This window comes from Cryptotermes secundus, unplaced genomic scaffold, assembly GCF_002891405.2.
Source record: "Cryptotermes secundus unplaced genomic scaffold, Csec_1.0 scaffold3342, whole genome shotgun sequence".
In the NCBI taxonomy this organism is placed as follows: Eukaryota; Metazoa; Arthropoda; class Insecta; order Blattodea; family Kalotermitidae; genus Cryptotermes; species Cryptotermes secundus.
Genome location: NW_019728573.1, coordinates 3,167 through 23,021, shown reverse-complemented (window position 1 = coordinate 23,021; position 19,855 = coordinate 3,167). Strand labels below are relative to the sequence as shown.

The 19,855-nt window shown below is 37.8% G+C and overlaps 1 protein-coding gene across 4 annotated transcripts in view; it reads right to left on the bottom strand.

The window, feature by feature from the left end:
* Window positions 1-7,673: 7,673 nt before the first annotated feature.
* The window catches only part of LOC111865304 (alpha,alpha-trehalose-phosphate synthase [UDP-forming]), a gene marked incomplete at its 5' end in the record, with an annotated part of 15,176 nt that continues 2,994 nt past the window's right edge, over window positions 7,674-19,855 (bottom strand). Inside the window, 7 exon segments of one of the 4 annotated variants that reach the window (XR_002842964.2) lie at window positions 7,674-9,850; window positions 9,926-10,103; window positions 12,261-12,421; window positions 15,281-15,574; window positions 16,466-16,603; window positions 17,507-17,696; window positions 19,198-19,398. Coding sequence is in view for 2 of the 4 variants with exons in the window: in XM_023853207.2 (XP_023708975.2) it covers window positions 9,980-10,103; window positions 12,261-12,421; window positions 15,281-15,574; window positions 16,466-16,603; window positions 17,507-17,696; window positions 19,198-19,398 (1,108 nt within the window). 4 annotated transcript variants of the gene reach the window in all.

Below are 19,855 nucleotides of genomic sequence, written 5' to 3'. Positions count from 1 at the left end.
CAGATTACAGGTGAGGGTGATTGTGGAGCAATTGGTGGAATGAAGATTGGCAGGGGAAACCGAAGTACTCGGAGAAAACCTGCCCCAGCACCACTTTGTCCACCACAAATCCCACTTGACCAGACCCGGGATCGAACCCGGACCGCCGCAGTGGGAAGCCAGCAACTAACCGCTTGAGCTATGGCACGGCCCTGAAGTGAATGTTAATGTTAGCTGAAGTGTGCTTCATGAAAGGAAAGGCATGTTATGTTCCTTATAATCATTAAAAGAAATGAAATGGTGACAGATTATCTAACCTTGTACCACAGAATTTGGAAATCATACTGAAAAATTGTTTTATAATGTCCATAATATGTCAACTGAACGCAGTGCTTGAAAAGGATAATGATTCCTATTTTTCAGTAGTAATTAATTTTCATTTATTTGTGCTGCCTGTGGCTCACATCATCTGTTGTAAATATTTAAGTGTATAACTCTTAATATTTCCCTCCTTAATTAATTACAGAAGTTGTAACAGGGTGATAAGCACATTCAAACAGCTTTATTATAAATAACATTTAAAAGTTTGTGACAATTGTATATTACCACGGTCATTGTGTTTCTGGACGTTATCCATCGTCATGTTTTTTTAATTAAAACGTACAACGTTTTGGGGACTGGATTCTGTCTCCATCTTCAAGTGTAAACTACTTCATTCGGCCCAGTCGCTAGAGCTAGTATATATTAAACCAGCCTATCTGTGTTGGTGCTGGTATCCTGAGATAAGAACTACCCCTATTGACTGGGGCCCACTTTAGTGTATTTCTTTAATATTGTAGCATGTAGACTCATTGCTAAGTAATAACTGTGTAAACATTGCCTGCTGCTAGGCAGCAAATTCCTAACATGCACCAGTGGACTAACAGTGAAGACAGTGTTTTCTGCACTGTCCACGCAGCAACAGAGGAACAGTGTTTTCTGTTAAATCCATGCCAAAATGTTATAATCAGGACAGTTAGGAGAGTCTGGTCTCTCTGAGTTAGTGCATTGTGGTGCAGGGAAGTGAAGAGTTGATTGGTGAGTTAGAGGCCTGCTTTTAAGTTGTTTTGTTCNTGGTGCTGGTATCCTGAGATAAGAACTACCCCTATTGACTGGGGCCAACATACATCACCCTATGTAGTAGCTTACAGAGAACTTACCACTGGGTTGCCCTGGTGTGAATGTGTTGATCCTCTGAATTGCAATTTAACTTCACTATATACTGATGCTATATGACCAACAGTAATTAAGTTTACCATAGGCAATAATTGAGTTTTGATACAAATATGCCCAGTATGTCCACCATTCACACAACTTCTCACTGGCTGTGACCTCCACACAGCAGAAATATTTCCACATAATTGATTTATTTGATGCCATCGCATACAACTGTGACGAAAGGAGAAAAATGTAAATTGTCCATGGTTTGAGACTTACAGGACATCTGTATATACACTGCATTTAGGTTTTTAAGCTTGGCATATGATCTTTGATTTTATGTTATACTGTTTAGATGCATTGTCTGGAACATCACAAGATTGGAACACATCAAACAAGGAAGCTAAATAGAGTTAGTTCTGTAACTACAGTTAAGGTTCTCATGTTGGTGAGTACGAATAGTATGGTCTCCTCGGATATGATGCTGCATTGTTTGGTAGAATGGTAGCAGCTTTTCAGAGGAACCAGTGCTTCCAGCTTAAGGCTCTACTGTGCACAGCCTGCTCTGAAAGTGGGGCAATAGGTTCCTCCAAAACGTTTCTCCAGTATGTATCTACCAGACTGTAGGGAATCACATCCCAAAAGACATATCTACATACTAGAATGTTAGTACACTATCACTGTCCTAAACACAGTGTGAATGCTTTCATTAACGTTTTATACAAAAACTGGTATTTTGTTTAAGTTTGCTAAAAGTGGAAATTTGCCTCATTATGCTGGCAAGATGAAACAAAGAATTTATTTTCCCAGTGGCATAATACTTTGTTGTTATGGATTATCGAACCCTACTGTAGAGAAAAAGATGCCATTCATTATGGCCGGACTGTTCGAGGTTATAATATCTTTTGCTCTGAATAAATTCCGTAGCAAAAAGATAACTGCTAGAAATTACTATCTTAAATACAGAGTCAGAGTTTAAAGTAAAATTAATACTATATTTATATATGAAGTGGTGTAATGTCCAAATTCTGATGCCATGAATATGGGTAATGCACAACTCATTGATTTACTTTTGTATCTTTAGAAATAAGCATATGTTTTCTGGCCTGTAAGACATACTTCCTTCCCCTGAAAAAATGATGCCTAAAATCTGCATGCATTATAGTCTCAAAGCATATCAGTTTTTTCCACCCCAAAATTGTCCCTAAAAAATCTGGGTGCTTTTTACTCTGGTATGTCTTACAGTCCAGAAAATACAGTACCTCTTTCCAGCGTGACTAAACTGAAAATCACAGGTGAGATGACTTTCTGTAATGGTAACACACACTGGTGTGGAGTTTTGTTTTGAATGTAGTGCTGTTGTTAAAAACAATTACGGATCAACAAACTTGTTCCTGATTGTATTATCTCTGTACTTTGGTAATGAAAACCATTTAAAAAATCAGCTACAGAAGGACTGATTTTATGGTAAAAGAGTCTCTTTTATACAGTTCAGTATTTAGTTAGTCAAGATATTCCCTTTTACAGAACACACAAATTCCCATACTTCCCATTTAACGAGATTCCTGAGCAAATTCAATCAAGAGTTTGTTTTCTGGGATATAACACCATACATACTATCCAATGAACAAATGAGAACCGGTGTGTTCAACATGGTATGACTGTTCCTTGCACCATGACCTTCAATTATCTATTGTGCTTCCCAATATAATCCAATGCAAGTTGATCGACATTTCAGAGGAACATGTTGCCTCCACCTTTAGGGCCTAACAGTAAGCCAAGCAAGAAACCAGAATGAAGCAGGGAGCAAGCAGAGTTGCTGGTGAATATTTGGGCATGTCTCTATATACATTATCACTAACTTACCCTACTCCCATCTTGAAGATGGAGGCAGCATGTATCTCTGAAACACTGACAACACTACCACATTCACATGTGCAAATACTTGAGAGAAGAATATACAATGAACCACCATAAGAGCCTAAAATCAGTAAGTATTTATTTTTAAAATGTACTGCCTATTTCTTTTTGTGTCCAGTAGAGGGCTGCTATGCAGTTCATAAAAAATTATTACTTGAAATCATACTACTATAATCTCTATGCATAATGTCTTCCTAGTCCAGGTTTTCTGTTAAGATCCTAGCTTTATAGTGTCGACTTTATTTGCAGAATGAGGCACAATTATGAACTGTACAGATCATGTTGGCTGGATGCATACTGTCTATGTTGCCATTAATTTTATGGTTTTCTTCTTTATTGTTTACAAGATTTAGTACAATTTTTTTAACTATTTTTGCACTTCTAAGGAAGGGGGGTCTGATGAAATTCCAAAATATACAAGTATGCATATAGTATGAATGCAGGAGAAAAAACAGTATACATAAAATCCATCAAATGACATGCTTCATTTAGCTTAATATCTTATTTCAAGCATTTACAAAGACTGTATGCATTGAAGTCATATCAGGTGATCAGATGTGTTCTGGGCTTGATATCCAGTGATTCAGAGACTGTCTCCATCAACCTAAAGATGGAAATTGGGGAATGTCTCCAAATCACTGGATACTAATTCCATATTGATGTGACTGATCATATGAGAAGACATTAACTGCAGTGATATAATTTCTGGCCAAATTTCAGAACAACACATTCTTTTTGTTCTTAAAGAAAACCACATAAAACTGTATGTTTCAAGAATTGCTGTGTTCACAGAACACACTATTGTACTGTGATGAAGTACATTTTTTATTTTAATTTGTTATACTATTAAGTAATTGACTGCTGAGAACAAATGTTTCATAATTATGTGAAAATAAATATCTGTCTAAATTGTGAATTTTACAGATGTGTAGTAAGCGAACCACCCCACTCCTCTCTTTTATGTTTAGCACTCTACAGTTAAAATAAATAAAATATAAACACTGTGACTGTATACATTAAGGGGACGTAGAAGAAACTCATACTAGTATATGCTAATAAATGTGACAGGACATCTATGATCAGGGCTCAACAAATCCACTCATCTACTTGTCCACGACAAATGAAAACTCAAGGCTGGCAAGTGGAAATAGCTTTGAATTCACTTGTTAAAACTCTCTCCCATTCTTTTTAGTTTTCTACAGGTGTTGCTCAGAAAACTTGTACAGCATATGTTATCTTGTATGCACAGTATACAATATGAGAGACTATTTTATATGCCCTAAATGTTATGTGAGGGTCAGTGGGCTGGTGTGAAGCAACTGCGGTGGCAAGGGTGGGCAAGGTCTATCATGTGGAGAAATGTCTGGCAAACAATTTTTGTGTGACTTGTGAACTGAATGAACATTTGTCTACCCATATCACAATGTAATAACCGAGATAATTTGTTGGACTGGTATGTTAAATATATGGTCTGGAAATTTTGATCAAATTAAGTACTGTAATATTGTAAATATAGTAATATAAAACGTGAATTCTTACAGGACAAATGCACTTTGACATGAAATATACCAACTTGTTTTATATGCTAAAAATGGCTTTTATGTACATTTATTCTTATATGATAACAAACTATTGGAAGTTTTCACAGGACCTCATTCTGTTGTATCACTAAGGCATGCTTCACCCAGTCAGTATGTCATTATTTATATGTTCTTCAGTGGTACTGAAAACATTTTAATCACTTGTACTATTCATTAGTATCAAAATCCTGTACAGTCATCACCTTCAATATGAACCTCATGTGGCCAGTTTTACATCAGTGAGAAAACAGACACTGACAATACAAATATTGATTAAAGGCACTTCTGGTGTAACACCTTCAAACCAACAATTTATTCTTCTCAGTACTATTTAAAAATTCAGTCCCTACCACAAAGAAAATACAGTGAGGCCCCATTACATAGACCCATCAATTACTGCTGTTTAGAGAAATAATCACTGTGTATTCTGAGAATTATATGAAACACATACATATTGTATGGGGAAAATGCAAAGTATTTTAATATTAAAGCAGGTGATATATAATAGACTGCCTAGAACATTTTGATGGTGACAGATTGTTACATCTTCATTACAAAGTCACTGTATTTTCAGTGTACTTCTGGTATTGATATGCCAATCAAAAATTCAAATATACTGGATTAGTAGTTCTTTCACCAGATGTCAGAGGGAATTTGTACAAGTAAATGGACTCTTGCAGTCTTCTCAAGACTCTATAAATACATATGGAGTTATATTAATATATTACATATAAAAAGAAAATATCTTATTATTTGGGTTTAAAAGTAACAATCTGATCTATTGAACACCACAAATACAGCCCTGTATGTAAGCAAAAACTTTGTGCTTTATTTATAATACTCTCAGTACCTTAGGTTGTACAGCATTCAGTGAGAGGATGATTGATGATTTGGGAGGGCTATGGAAGTAAGCAGCTGCGGCCTAATCAAAGTACTTATCCCAGAATTTTACTGGAAGAACTGAAGAAAACCATGAAAATCCTCAGGATAGTTGGTATCCCAGCAAAGAATTGAACTGAGCATGTCCCATATATAAATCGAGAACATCACCACTACACCATCCTTCTGGGTGGCAAAATCCTATATGCCCTTAATAATAAAACTAATTAGAACAAGATAACCACAATCACTGGACAGTGATCAATATTAGATCTTCCTAAATGAATAGCTGCCTCCCCATCTTTCAACTAATGATGGAGAAACAAATGCCATTTCCAAGATCTGTTTTCTTCAGAATTCTAGATGACAAAAATTCAAACAGTAATTAATACACCATCATCATAACCTTCAGAATTATGTAATATGAGTCTGTTGACACATCTAACTGTTCTAGGATCTGAACAAGACTACGACTTGTGTATAGCAACAGTTGTCATATAGTGAAGAGTCAAACAATGCCATTTGAGTCACCTTTCAACCCTTGTACAACCTGTTTTCTCTCTCAACTATCACATGACTTAACTTTTTTTGTTGTCGAGATAAAGTTCTGTTTGTTCCATTTAAGCAAAATTCTACTGTTTAAAATGAAACACCAAGGACTCAATAAATATTTTTTTTAATCTGGTTATCTGAAGATGCTATCACTATCAAGACTATATAGCACCAATAAGAGGATGAGTAATTATGTGAAGCAGTTGGTGAAATAAGAATTAGCAGGGGAAACTGAAGTACCTGGAGAGAACCTGCCCCAGAGTGACTTTGTCCACAAATTCCACATGGTCTGAGCTGGAATCAAACCCAGACTGCCATAATGGGAAGCCAGAAACTGACCATCTGAGCTATGGCATGGCCCTGCCGTGTTACTGTACCATTTGCCAGCAGGAACAGACTCTTCCCTCCAATTATAAGCCCACACATTTATCACTATACACCCACACTTCGTGAGCCAGGACAGTGCAGTCAGTATAGTTGGACGACAAAGGGGTCAGAGTTCAAGTCCTGGAAGAGTAAAGAATTTTCACTTCTCCATGTTGTCCAGATCGGCTCTGGGGTCCACCCAACCTCCTTATCCAATGGGTATTGGGGGCTCTTTCCCCATGGATAAAGCAGCCAAGGCATGAAACTGACCACTCACCTCCAGCTAGTGTCAAGGTCAAGAAAATGTGGATCTATACATCCACTCCCCCATACGCCTTCATTGTGTTTTGCTTAATTGGTTAAGCACAGGGACAACTTTACCTTTACCCCCACATTTCAGTTTCAGCTGCTGGGCCTGCCATTTTCCACAAAAACTAGATTTCAAATACTAAATTCAAAATGGAACAGAACACATGAAAATCATTTGGCAGTTGTATTTCTGAACTCCTTGCTTTGACAAGCTGCAACAATTTGTCTCCACGTGGGTGACACCTATAGGGGAAAGTGACATTTACATACACAGTGATAAGAGCCTGTCACTTAACAGGATTGGCAGTGATATGCATTAAACTGCAGTGTCAGTTGATGGGATAGGCAGTGAATGAGTAGTGGCCTAATTTGAGGTACTATCCTGGCATATGCCGCCTTGAGAGAATGTTACAAAACATTGTGCTTAAAATGATTACAGTTGCTCATAAGATGTAATGTGGCCTACAAGAAACAAATGAACTGAATGTTTTTTGTAACATATGTATGTGATTTGAAGAATCAACAGTCAAAGTGTTTAGTGTTACAAGTATTTATATAAGGTGTTTCATGATGACTATTTTTGGGGCTTAAATATCTTTGAAGGTGCATCATACCTTGAGTAGGCAACATAATAGAAGAAAAGTTCCATGACTTCAACAAGATCTTGATGTGTAGTGATTTTGGGTAGTCATACACTGAAAACAGAATCTAGTAATTTTCTAATAACGGTGCAATGATGCACCCCCAAAGAAGTTTTTAGATACTGTTTACATATTCCTTGAATGCATTATATTATATACTGTCCTGTGATGTACTGTTCAATCAATTAGCATGGATTTCATTGGAGCAGTTTCTAATGCCTGCCATAAGTTTTCCTTTTTTTTTTTCTTCTTTTTTTTTAATACTGTATTTTGGCTAAAACTGGTCTAATACATTTTTGTAATAAAACTAGACTGAAGAGTAGCCAATAAAAGTATTTCGTTTTGTACACCATTTTCCATTATTTTACTCTTCCACAGTAATTTTATGTAAGTTAAGAATAACATTCCCCTGCTCTCTACAGAAAGACAATCAAACAATACAGATAAGTTAAAAATATATCCTCATGCTTAATTAATTAAGCACCACACCATGAAGATGTATGGGGGACTGGAGGTACAGTTCAACCAAATTTGGAATTAGAGGGAGGCGAGTAGTGAACTTCATGCTCCAGCCACTCTACCCCCAAGGAAAGAGTGCAAAGTGCCCATTGTACAGGAGGCTGGGTGGGCCCCAGAGCTGGTGTGGAGAATAAAAAAAGTCTGTCCCTGTCAGCTCCTTATTTATAGGTGTACGGTTCCTCCAACCTATCATATCCAAGAAGACAAGAGTACAAAATCTCACAGTTTCACAACATACAATGTGTATTGTAAACCATCTTGCTTCTAAAGTCATTAAATATTTCCCAAAATTTGAGCTAATAATGTACTAGTTAATTTCTTATATTCATCCTTAAACAAACGGCATAGCATTACTTTACATTATTAGCATTCTAAAAAAAACCTTGACAACATAAGATGTCTAAATAAATTCTATTAACTGGACTTAATAAAATATCTAACGCATCATTTTCAGTGTTTAAAATGCATTTTTTTTATAAATTTCAGTATGACAGTAACTTCACCATTACAGTTTTTTTTCTTTCAAAAATACCCTTTCCTCTTAATTGCAATCTCTCATGAACAGATTCCTGTACTTCTGACTAATAACATTTCCATAGATCTGTGACTACTGCAAGGTAACCTCAGTAAAACAGAGCTCTGCTTGCTGCTTGGCTGATTCTTGAACCCAAAATATGCAAGTAGTGTGTTTCTCTTATCTACTTGTAAACTTTCAGCAAAGATCTGAAATACCAACTGAAGCATACTGATATTTTCTGGTCATGTTCTTTACTACTACTGATCCAAATTCATGAATACCACATACACAGTAAATCATAAACCATATCCTATTATATACATAATTGCTCAGGGATGAAACAGCGCACTGATATTAAAATTCTGATGGTAAATACTGGTTAACATACCTCAATGACATACTCTTCCTCATGAACAAGGAAAAGGGTTGTATAGTAAATTATTAATCTCAATATCTGATTTGAAATGCAAAGTTTCTAAGAAAGTTTACATAAATTTGTATTCAATCTGATATATAACAGTCATACACAAAAATAGAAACAATATGCACATATGGAAAACATATTATATTTCGAAGAAAGCAGTCTTCTGGGATTTGGCACCGTGTATATGTGGTGTTAACCGACGTTTCGGAGGAAGACTGCTTTCTTCATAGTCACCGCCATGAAAGCCTCAAATCTTACATATTATATTTCTTTTACATAAAGCTATCACATTACAGCATATATGTACATCATAACCACAATTACGAGCAAGGAACTTGTGACCACAGTTGTTACAACAGTCTGTGATGGACAATCTTGATGAGAAATGGGCATACACAAAACTTGATACAGTACTTTTAAGTTATCAAAAGTCAAAATCGAGCTTAAGATGCTACAGATGTCAGGATTCACATAACTTTTGAATCAAAACTTAAGCTGATAACAAGCTTGTGCATCTGCCATGTTGTCATCACCAGCTGTAGGAAATTAAGTATAAGACTGGGGTGACTTCTAATGAACCTCATTCCCTGAAAACTGGTAAACTGATTCCTACATATAGCTGAGTGTACATATTGTACATGCACAGATCTGACACTTGTGTCCAAAATTTGAAAGATGTATCAATCTGAAATTTGTGATACATAGGCTGTACATATTAAAAATCTGTGACGTGAAAGATGTATAAGCCTTAAGATGCAGCATTCCAGATGTACAGTTACAGAAATTCTGATGTAGAACTAAAAGTACAACAATTTTTGGTACAAAATATGTAGAGTCCTGAACTTGTGACAAGGAAGATAGAGGTCCAGTATTTGTGATACAGATGTGCAGGTCCAAAAGTTGATACAACAAAATACAATAGTACAACTCCACATTAGGAAATGTAATCCACTGGAAGCCTGTATTTCTGGAAAAAAAGAAGCTGCATGATACATCACATTTTTGCAGTATGTTAGAAAATGTGACAGATGACAATAATTACCTGCTGCAATCTATCTTCAGTCTCATGTATGATCTACACTGAGATCACTGGCTGCTAGTGTTCTTCTGAACTTTCCTCCAAAGCACTCTCTTCAGCCCCTTTCAGTGATATCGGTACAAACGACATTTCCACCTTCAAGCTGCTGGAATTTCGAGCAATAATCTTGTTCTTCAGTGCCCTGTTGAGTTACGGATGCATTGCTGGTCAGTCACATTTGACTGTCCACACAATTATTTAACCCTGCCCATCATTCTGTTCCATGACATATATTTCTTTTTACTGTGGGATACTGAAGCAACTCAGTAAAGAAGAACTCAGCAAAGCACTGTATGCAAAGTAACTCAGCAAAAGGCTGTATGCAAGTAAGAAACTCAGCAAAAGGCTATATGCAAGTGAGAAACTCAGTAAAAGGCTGTATACAAGTGAGAAACTCAGCAAAAGGCTGTATGCAAGAAAGAAACTCAGAGAAAGGCTGTATGCAAACAAGGAACTCAGAAAAAGGCTGTATGAAAAAGAAATTTACCAAAGGCAATATACAAGTACAAGCAAGAAACTTTGTAAAAGACTGTATGCATGCAAGAAACAATCCAACACTGAAAGGGATAATGAACCAAATCCAGTAAACATTATATTGATAACAATTATTTATTAAAATCTCTTACAATGCTATACAGAAACATTGAAATATATAAAACAGAATTATAGGAACTGTTCTAATATCAGACTTCCATTTACATCTATATTTACCTGAAAAAATAACATAAATACACCTACAACAAAAAAAAATGGCAAAGTTTCCCTTGTGCTTAATTAAGCATCACGCCATGAAGACACACAAGGAAACAGACTACATGCGATTTGAACCTCAGCACTAGATGGAGGCGAGTGGTCAGCTTCACGTCCTGGCTGGTGTGCCACTGGGGAATAACCCCGGTACCCACTGGACAGGAGACTGGGTGGGCTCTAAAGCCAGTGTGGACATTGTGAAGACAAGAAAAATCTCTTCCCAATCCAGAATCAAATCCTGGTTCTCCAGTCATCCAGCCAGTAGCCGAACCATTATACTGACCAAGTTATCACCCAGAACAAATAACGAATATGTGTATAAATGCCACGAGAAAGTTCCCAACTGAAAACTCAAATAATCCTACATCAAGATAAATATCATAACAATTATGTACCCCCACCATGTGATGATGGGCAAATTAGGCAGTGTTTCAAAGACAAGGCAGTCTCCCATCTGGACAGTGAAGTAATTTTCAACTGATCTTGATCCTCATATGTGTAGCTCAGTACCAGTGGGCTTTGGAAATTCTTATGTTCCGACTGATGGATCTGCAAGTATGGATCAATGCGAACCAGCATGTAGAGACACAAGTTCCATTTCAAGACAAGTGCGTCTGCAAAATACTGACAGGCCACACCATCACAAGACAGTGTCAACAGCCCAAAACATAAAAACATATTCATCGAAAGATTACCATATTCAGGCATGTGATAACGTAAAGTTTGGTAAAAACATCCTAACATATCTGAGGAACATGGTGCCTACTTTAAGGTTAAAGTCTCTCTTCTGCCCTGAAAAAGGAGGCACCAAGTTTCTCTGAAACACTGACATCTTTCGACCAGACTACAGAGTGTCACGATGCAGAAGACAGTAGTAACCTTCATATTCACAGCTGTGACAATCTCAAATTTCACATGCATCTTGCAAAATCACCACGCAAACTTCAAGAATTATTTTAAGTGATTTGCTATTGGAGCAAACCAGCCATAACTTATTTTGAGATGCCACCCTGACACTCATTTAGAAAGAGGGAAGAAAATCATAAAGTCCTCAAGCCAGGATAACTAGTGCCCTGTCCAAGATTCAAACTGAAAACAATTGGAAACAAGTCAGGTGAGTTACCACTGGTCCAGTCTGTTAGTGTCTTCAACCTGGACACTACAACCTCCACCATAATCCCCTCACAGTTCACACTACCTTAGTACCAAAATATCAAAACCATTCCTCAACATCTACAAGTAACTGTGTGGGGCATTTAAACTGTACCAACACATAAATGTATCACGGTGTAAGATGGCCATTTTACACAACAATTTCTTAAGAAAGTTATTAAAACAAGTAAACAGGAATAGGTCAACATTAATTTTTACTGTTGCTATTCCCTAGAATAATGAAATTAACACTGACATGCTACCAGTCTTCCTTTGATTTTATTAACTTCATTAAGTTGTTGTGTAGATGGCCACCTTATGCCCCAATTCCATAACACACAAGGATATATAAAACAGACACAAATACACCTCACCAAAATGTACAAAGACACTCTACCTCATTGTATCTTCCCCTCCAGGCTTGCGCTGGCTCAGGTGGCGTTCCAACCACTTCAGCATCATGAGAACAGAGTCTGTGCTTGGCAGGCGTCTTTCCGCCGCAGTGCGGATGATGCTAGATGAGGTAACACGGAATGTAGCTGCCATACCTTTCAAGGCCTGTAACATAAACCTTAGATGCTCATTTATGCACATGTCCAATTTAAAACCTTCCATTCCTGGCAGGAAGAATTCCCTGAGCCTGTCACAATAAGACCTGTGTTACCTGCAATCAAAGAATGGGATGACTTACAAGGGAACATTTGAAGAAAACAGTCTTCTGGGATTTGGCACCGTGTATACGTGGTGTTAACCGACGTTTCGGAGGAACGTATCGCCTCCATCTTCAGGGTAGAAGGAAAAATATAAGAAATCTGCAAGCGAAGAGACAGTGAGAACCGGTAAAAGCAGACTTCTTCTACCCTGAAGATGGAGGCGATACGTTCCTCCGAAACGTCGGTTAACACCACGTATACACGGTGCCAAATCCCAGAAGACTGTTTTCTTCATAGTCACCGCCGTGAAAGCCTCAAATCTTACAAGGGAACATTTACTTATATCAGGAGAATTAACTTTAATAACTTGGGTTACAGACGACAGAAGGTGCCCATGATGACCTAAATCATAGGTTGAAACACGTAGCAAGAAATCCATGTTATATTAAATAATTAAGACATATATCAACACCTGTTTTTGTCTTCACCTGAAGATATTCCACTTTATTGTTGTGTTGATGGTCATAACCATGAGATATTATATACATTTCACAGTTTTCATGGAATTAACTGTTGAGTTTGAGGTCTTCCTGGTTTGATGTATTCTTTTAGGCAGATACCAATCACCTCCCCTCCCTCTCCTGTAGGTCTGAGTAACCATCTATGGTCTAACCTGCATACTTAACCGACTTACTCCTCATTCTACAGTTAAACCTTGGAGATGACGGTATCCGCCTTGTCAAACTGCCACATATTAAGATATCAGCTCTATGTCGATAACTTAGTACAGCATTTGTCAACAGATGGCATCAATTGTGATATACCAATGTTTATAGGAAAAAAATTGACTTTCATATTATCTATACCTGTGATCATTTGAAGGTATGTGATTTCTTTCGGCTGTCAACACAACAAATTTTCAAGGAAACCAATTCAGTGTCACTGTACTGGAATTGTTTTTATTTAGTGTCTGCTATGTTTCAATCCTAACTTGTATCATTGTCAGACACTTTCTTAAATACATGCTTCTTACTCAATTTCCGTAATATGGATGCATATTAGTATTATTTTAAAAATCTGCCAATTTCTGTATCTCGTTATAACATATGTTGGTATTTTTGATAATACAGTTAATCCTTAGGGCTACAAGGAATTAATTAATTAATTTTCGGTCATTGGATTTTTTTCAATTGACCTAACCCTTCCGGCCGCACTATGGCCCTGGGGTTCACTCAGCCTCTAACAGAAATGAGTACCAGGAATTAAATAAATAATTTTCCTGGGGAGTAAAGTGCGGCCGGCGTGTAAGGCTGACAACTTTACCGTCATCTTTGAGCCGATTGTCTAGATAGTGTGAGGCCCTCAACGTCTCACAACCCTATGTGCCTTCATGGCCTGTTACAGGGATAGCTTTACTTTTACTTTACTTCCTGGGGAATAAAGCATGGCCGGTACGTAAGGTTGACAACCTTACCGCCATCTTTGAGCCGACTGTCTAGAGAAAATGTGGGACCCTCAACATCTCACAACCTTATGCACCTTCATGGCCTGTTACAGGGATAGCTTTACTTTTACTTAGGGCTAAACTGCTTGATGATGATCCAAACATGATCAAAACATGTAGCAGATGCTAAATAAAACCACTGTTAGTTCAGTGATATTGAATTGGTCTGTTTGAAAATGTGTTGTGTCGACGGCCAAAAGAAATGTACTGTGACGCACAATAGGATGCAGACAATAAAGACTTTTGAAAGTAATCTAAGGAAATATTGTGGATTCTTCTGTACAACTGCATTTACACCCAAGTAGCTTCAGTGTTTCTAGCAGGTAGTTTTGCGATAGCTTGGAAATCAAAGGGTTAAACTTGGTTATATTCTATAATATATTTGAAATAAAAGTTGCATAAATAGTAAGCAGTTTTCAACAAAGTGTAACATCAGTCATCAAACAAACAGAAACAATTTTCATAAGGTCATGCTTCACTTTTCACTGAACCTTACTAAAGGTATGATTCGCAAGAAGCGTCTCTTGCAGCTGGGCGATGCGACGGTCTGTACATGCGCAGTAGGAAATTATTCAGCAGCAGTGTCTCTGGACGTGCGGCCCTGGTCGACTGCCTACAAGATCAGTATAGCCGCACAGTCGCATCACTTCGAGAAGATACAACAATGGCATTTTCAAGCACAGAAGACATTGTTTTAATTGAAGTAGTGGCACATTCATCCTTCATTAGGTGCCTATTATTTAGGATGGTATTTAATCCCTCCTCCGATCTTGCTTTGAACAGGTCATGCACAGATCTATTTCCACCATTCTCGTTCAATATCAGGACGTAAAATTTTGTCTTCCTCCTCTTTGAGCATCAGTAGACGAAGAACACCGCTTTTATCCATGCGTTTACCTCTCACTATCGGGAAGTAATTATACCAATCGCACCAAATCTACCTGATTACAGCTGCGTCTTAGGAATGGTGCAATCGCACAGCCGCTGCAGCTTGAGTCGTGCGGCGGAATCACACAGCTCTAATCGCTTCTTGTGAATCATACCTTAAGCCTGCTCCTCATGCTCAAACTTTTAACCTGCTGCTAAGCATTTTCAATGCTCAAGATAAGATTCTTCCTTGCTGTCTTCTTTCATGCACAAGAGTGGGAAGTGTGTTTTATTTCTCTTCATTTCTGCACAAAACCGAGGGACCAAATTTACAAGATGAGTACAACTTATGCAATATGATACTATTACACTGAGCCAACTGGTGAGACTTGCCTGCATAGCATCCTCATCAGTGACATCATCACCAGCATAAATGATGCGGATACGTTCGCTCCAATCAAAACCAAATGCAGTACGAAGGATGTAAATTGACGCCCGACCCTTGTTCCACTGCACAGGGGGTCTAGCCTCTACAGCACAGTGAGATGAACCGACCTTAAATCCGTGGCTTTCTATGAGTTTGCATGCCTGCGGAACAAGTTCAGCACGCACGCACGCGGGTGTCTCCCGATAATGAAATGTGAGAACGGCTCCTTTGTTCTCTACCCATGCTCCTTCTTTGCATACCTGTAATTATATACCATTAATAGTTTCCTATTTGAAAGTACCATTATCAAATGTGAGAGCAGAGATTCTCTTGACAGCAAATATTAATATTATGGTCTCATGGAATATGATGCCATGTAGCTTGGTAGATAAGTACCTATGTTTCAGATATACCTGTTTCCATCTTCACAAAAGAGTAAGCCAGGCATGAAAAATATGATAAACAGGAGGATTTGAAAGGGGTTGTGAGCGAATCAGTTTCTCTATCATAACGCTGTTTAAAACCCACTGATAATTTCCCGTTTCAGGGCCTTCTTCCTCCTTTCTTTTCCTTTTCCACCCACTTCCCTCCTTTCCTCCCATTCATTTTGCTACCTCCTTCTTATGACTCATTTTTTTAACCAGAAATTTTTATGGCTACCAATTCCTGCTTAGGTCACTTTTCTAACCTGAAGATAGAGGCAGCAGGCTCATCTGAAACACTGGTAAGCATCTATTGATTATACCGGACCCTCCACTTAACTTTCCTTAATCTAAGGTGTTCAGTCATCTTGTGCTCAGTTTCAATGATGCCAAGACAATAATCTCAATGTTAAATATCCTCCATAAAATTTTTCATAAGTCTGCTGTTTAAATCCATTGATCCCAAAAAAAATCTTAAATGGGGGCTTCACTGTACATGGGACCACATCCCAGAAGACACTAATCTTCATAGTCAGTGCTATCAAAAACTTAAAGCTCAAAACGTTACCACTAACCCTACAAGACGACAGTGAAATTTCTGACAGCAAAGACTTTTCTGAGAGTCAAATTTTTCAGTGCTTAAACATACAAAGTTTCAGTTTCTGAGAGTGAAACTGAGCCTACTGATCCTGTCATTTCTAGAGTTAAAAACCTTCCTTTGAAACACACCTGATCCTGTAGACTTTTAAGAAGATCTCGAACTTTTCCTTCCAGTTCGGCAGGGATAGGATGCACAAACTTTGTCCCATCTGGATGAATGATTTCTAAGCCATGATTTCCAGCATATGTTATGCCCTCTATCCCAACCTGCAAGTAAGAAGCATGACCCTATGAATGCCAACCTGACAACATGAAGATCTGTATAAACTTTTTGATTTATGTTATGAAAATTCCCAGAGTGTTTTGCCTTATACCTCAGTATTATTATCAAACCTCCTTCCAAGACTTTGTACACATTGCTCCCATGAATTCTACATGCCTTGCCAATCTCATCCCTCCTGAGCTCATCATTCTAATATACCTAAAGAGAGCAAGAATTTGATATTGTAGAAAATATAATACCTTTGGAATGCCAATATATTTTTTTTTTTTTGCTAGTGGGGTGGGACTACGTCCCTTGTACTGCGGCTGCTTCTGGCCTATTGTACCAGCCCCAGATGATAGGTGAGGGTGATTGTGGAGCAATTGGTGGAATGAAGATTGGCAGAGGAAACCGAAATACTTGGAGAAAACCTGTTCCAGCGCCACTTTGTCCACGACAAATCCCACTTGACCAGATCCAGGATCAAACCCGGGCAGCCACAGTGGGAAGCCAGCAACTAACTGCTTGAGTTATGGCGCGACCAATGCCAATATAAGAGACACCTAACAGTTATGACTAAAAGAGTGAAGTGGATATATAAAAGTAACATAGGGCAGAACTAAGTGTTTTTATAGGACTACATCTCTTAAAGAACAGACTGGAAATAAAGTCAATAACGAACAGCAATATAATCAACAGCTTTGTGTAGTATTCTAGAAATGATGTCTCCGAAGATGATTCCTTAAGGGATTAAAACATGTAAGGTGAAATAATAAAATGGAACAAATTAACCAACTATACATTTGTTCAGCAATTCATTGTTGACATTACTTAGTTCACGTGCAAAACCATTAACACATAATCCGTTTCACCTCCCATTTGCCAACAAAAAGTGAAATAAAGCTTACCATATTCATGACATTGTCCACATTGCGTCCAGAGACAATTGCGATATATACATCAGGCATGTTCGAGAGCCGCTGTAGAACATTCTTTGTTTCCACTGGGAGAATTGCAAGGTCAGGGTGTGGAGCAATTGGTGCAAGCGTTCCATCATAATCCAAAAGGAGTGCCACTTTGTTCGTCTGCCCAATGTAGCTGGAAAGATAAGTTTTCAACTTCACACAACAATCTTACAAGATCAATATTCCAGACTGCATTACTCTGCTTCTCAGTTTGTTTAACCACTCTCTCGCAACTGCATAAGTTATGTAGCTTGTGAGAAGATGACTAAAAAATTGAGACCAAAGTGGTTTTGGCTTATTTTGAAGCACCCATGAACATCATGGGAAACCTCCTCACATTATGAGGTTCCCATGGCAATGAGTATTAACATTACTGTCTTGTGGAATGTGGTACACAGGTAAATTCCCACCAAAATGTCGATATTTACGTAGCACATTGCATGGCATTAAATTCCTGTAGGCCAACCATCACAAATGATGTGAGGTCACGTGGTCTCCTGGCCGAGATACAAACATAAAACCACCATAATTTCACTACCCTTGAGACCACCTTTAAGTGCCACACAGGATGACCTTGGAATTCTATTCAAATGCCCAAAATGGTAAAACTACCTAGAAAAGATTGATTTTAGGAGCTTCTGTGCTGTCTATGTACAACATCATTTATTGGTCTTTCTTCATATACCTATATTGGCCATTATATGTTTTGGCGTGACCGGCCATCTTCAGGTGTGCAGGTTGTTGTAATTAAGGAATCTGCTGCCCTGTAATGCGGTTTTCTTGTCTGCGCATTATAGTGTGCAGAAGAATCCTTAACAAAAACAATCTGTACACCTGAAGATGACTAGTTAGGGTGAAACATGTAGTGTCCAACAGTGGCATACGAAGAAAGAATAGTGAACATTGCACACAGATGGCAAAAAGCTCCAAAAGTCAGATCTAAACAGGGCAACAGGATGCTGAAATATAACACTACCTAGTAAAGGTTGAGACAGACTTGTGACATAACTCTCTGATCTTATCTGTGTCCAATGATGGGTTAAGAGCACTAAACCAATTGCACAAATCATAACATAATATCCTTCTTTCCCCATTTATATCATTTCTTGGGGCAGCCCATGTATTTTATATGTTGTATAAGACATAATATTTTACTCTTCTTTCCTTAATACTGTTTTTGCTTTATATCGGTTCATTGACAAAATCTTTAAACCTTTCTTTCTTCCCACAATCTTGTCTTTCCACTTTCTTGCCAGCTCTCTTACTGCTTTTCTTCCGTTATAAAGGAACAATTTCTTCTAGACCATCCCGCAAATATCTCTTTTTCCCCCCCTTCAAATATCTATACGCTTCTCAGTATCCTTGATCTCTTCATTCTTTATATATGACCAAACTATTGTAACCATTTCTCTTCTATCTTCAATTCTGAACTCAAATTCCTACAAGAATTTAATTTCTACTTCCATCCCTTCAAGCATTTTTCCTTAGTATTTCTTAAAAGTTTCATAACCAGTGTTAAGCTACTCTGAGAAGTGTAATATTGGAAAGAGAGTCTAATTTATACACCATGAAGCAGACCTAACCTAATCAAGATAAAATATTAGTTTGCTGTGTATCAGAATGCATCTACTTACTCAGCAAGGTACTCCTCAAAGTCATCCATGGTCACTGGATGCATGGTGACAGACTTGACCTCATCAGCATCCTCCTCCTCAATTTGTGAGCCCATCTGTTTCATGAATGACTTCATCCAGAAGTTCACATCATTGGCCTTCTCACGGCGACGAAGAGAATTCATTCGTAATGTCCGTTCATCTTCTGGCATTGTGAGAGCTCTGTCAACACAAGATTAATATATTTAAATTAGCACTTTTATTGATGTCAATTTTATTACATATTCTAGTTGCGACCACCGTTGCATTCTGCTGGCCAGAGTATGTACTTGGGTGTAATAAGCAGAGAATTCCTATGAGCTTTGTTTTGTGACAAAGTAAAAAGATGAGCCTTATATTGTATAAAGATAGAATAATAATTTTACTTGCATTTATGTGTGGAATATTGAGAGAAACAGTGTTAACGCACTCAGCGCCAATCCTGTCACTGGACAGGTTTAAATTTACTGTAAGCTACTGCCAATCACTCATCAAGTGATGGCCTTTTGTCTTTGTGTACAGTGTGTAATTTCAGATTTACAATTTTGTTTGAAATATGTAAGAAATTTGTTAGGGTGATTAATACGTGCCACTTACAGATACATAATGTATGAATGAATGAATGAACAAACAAACAAAC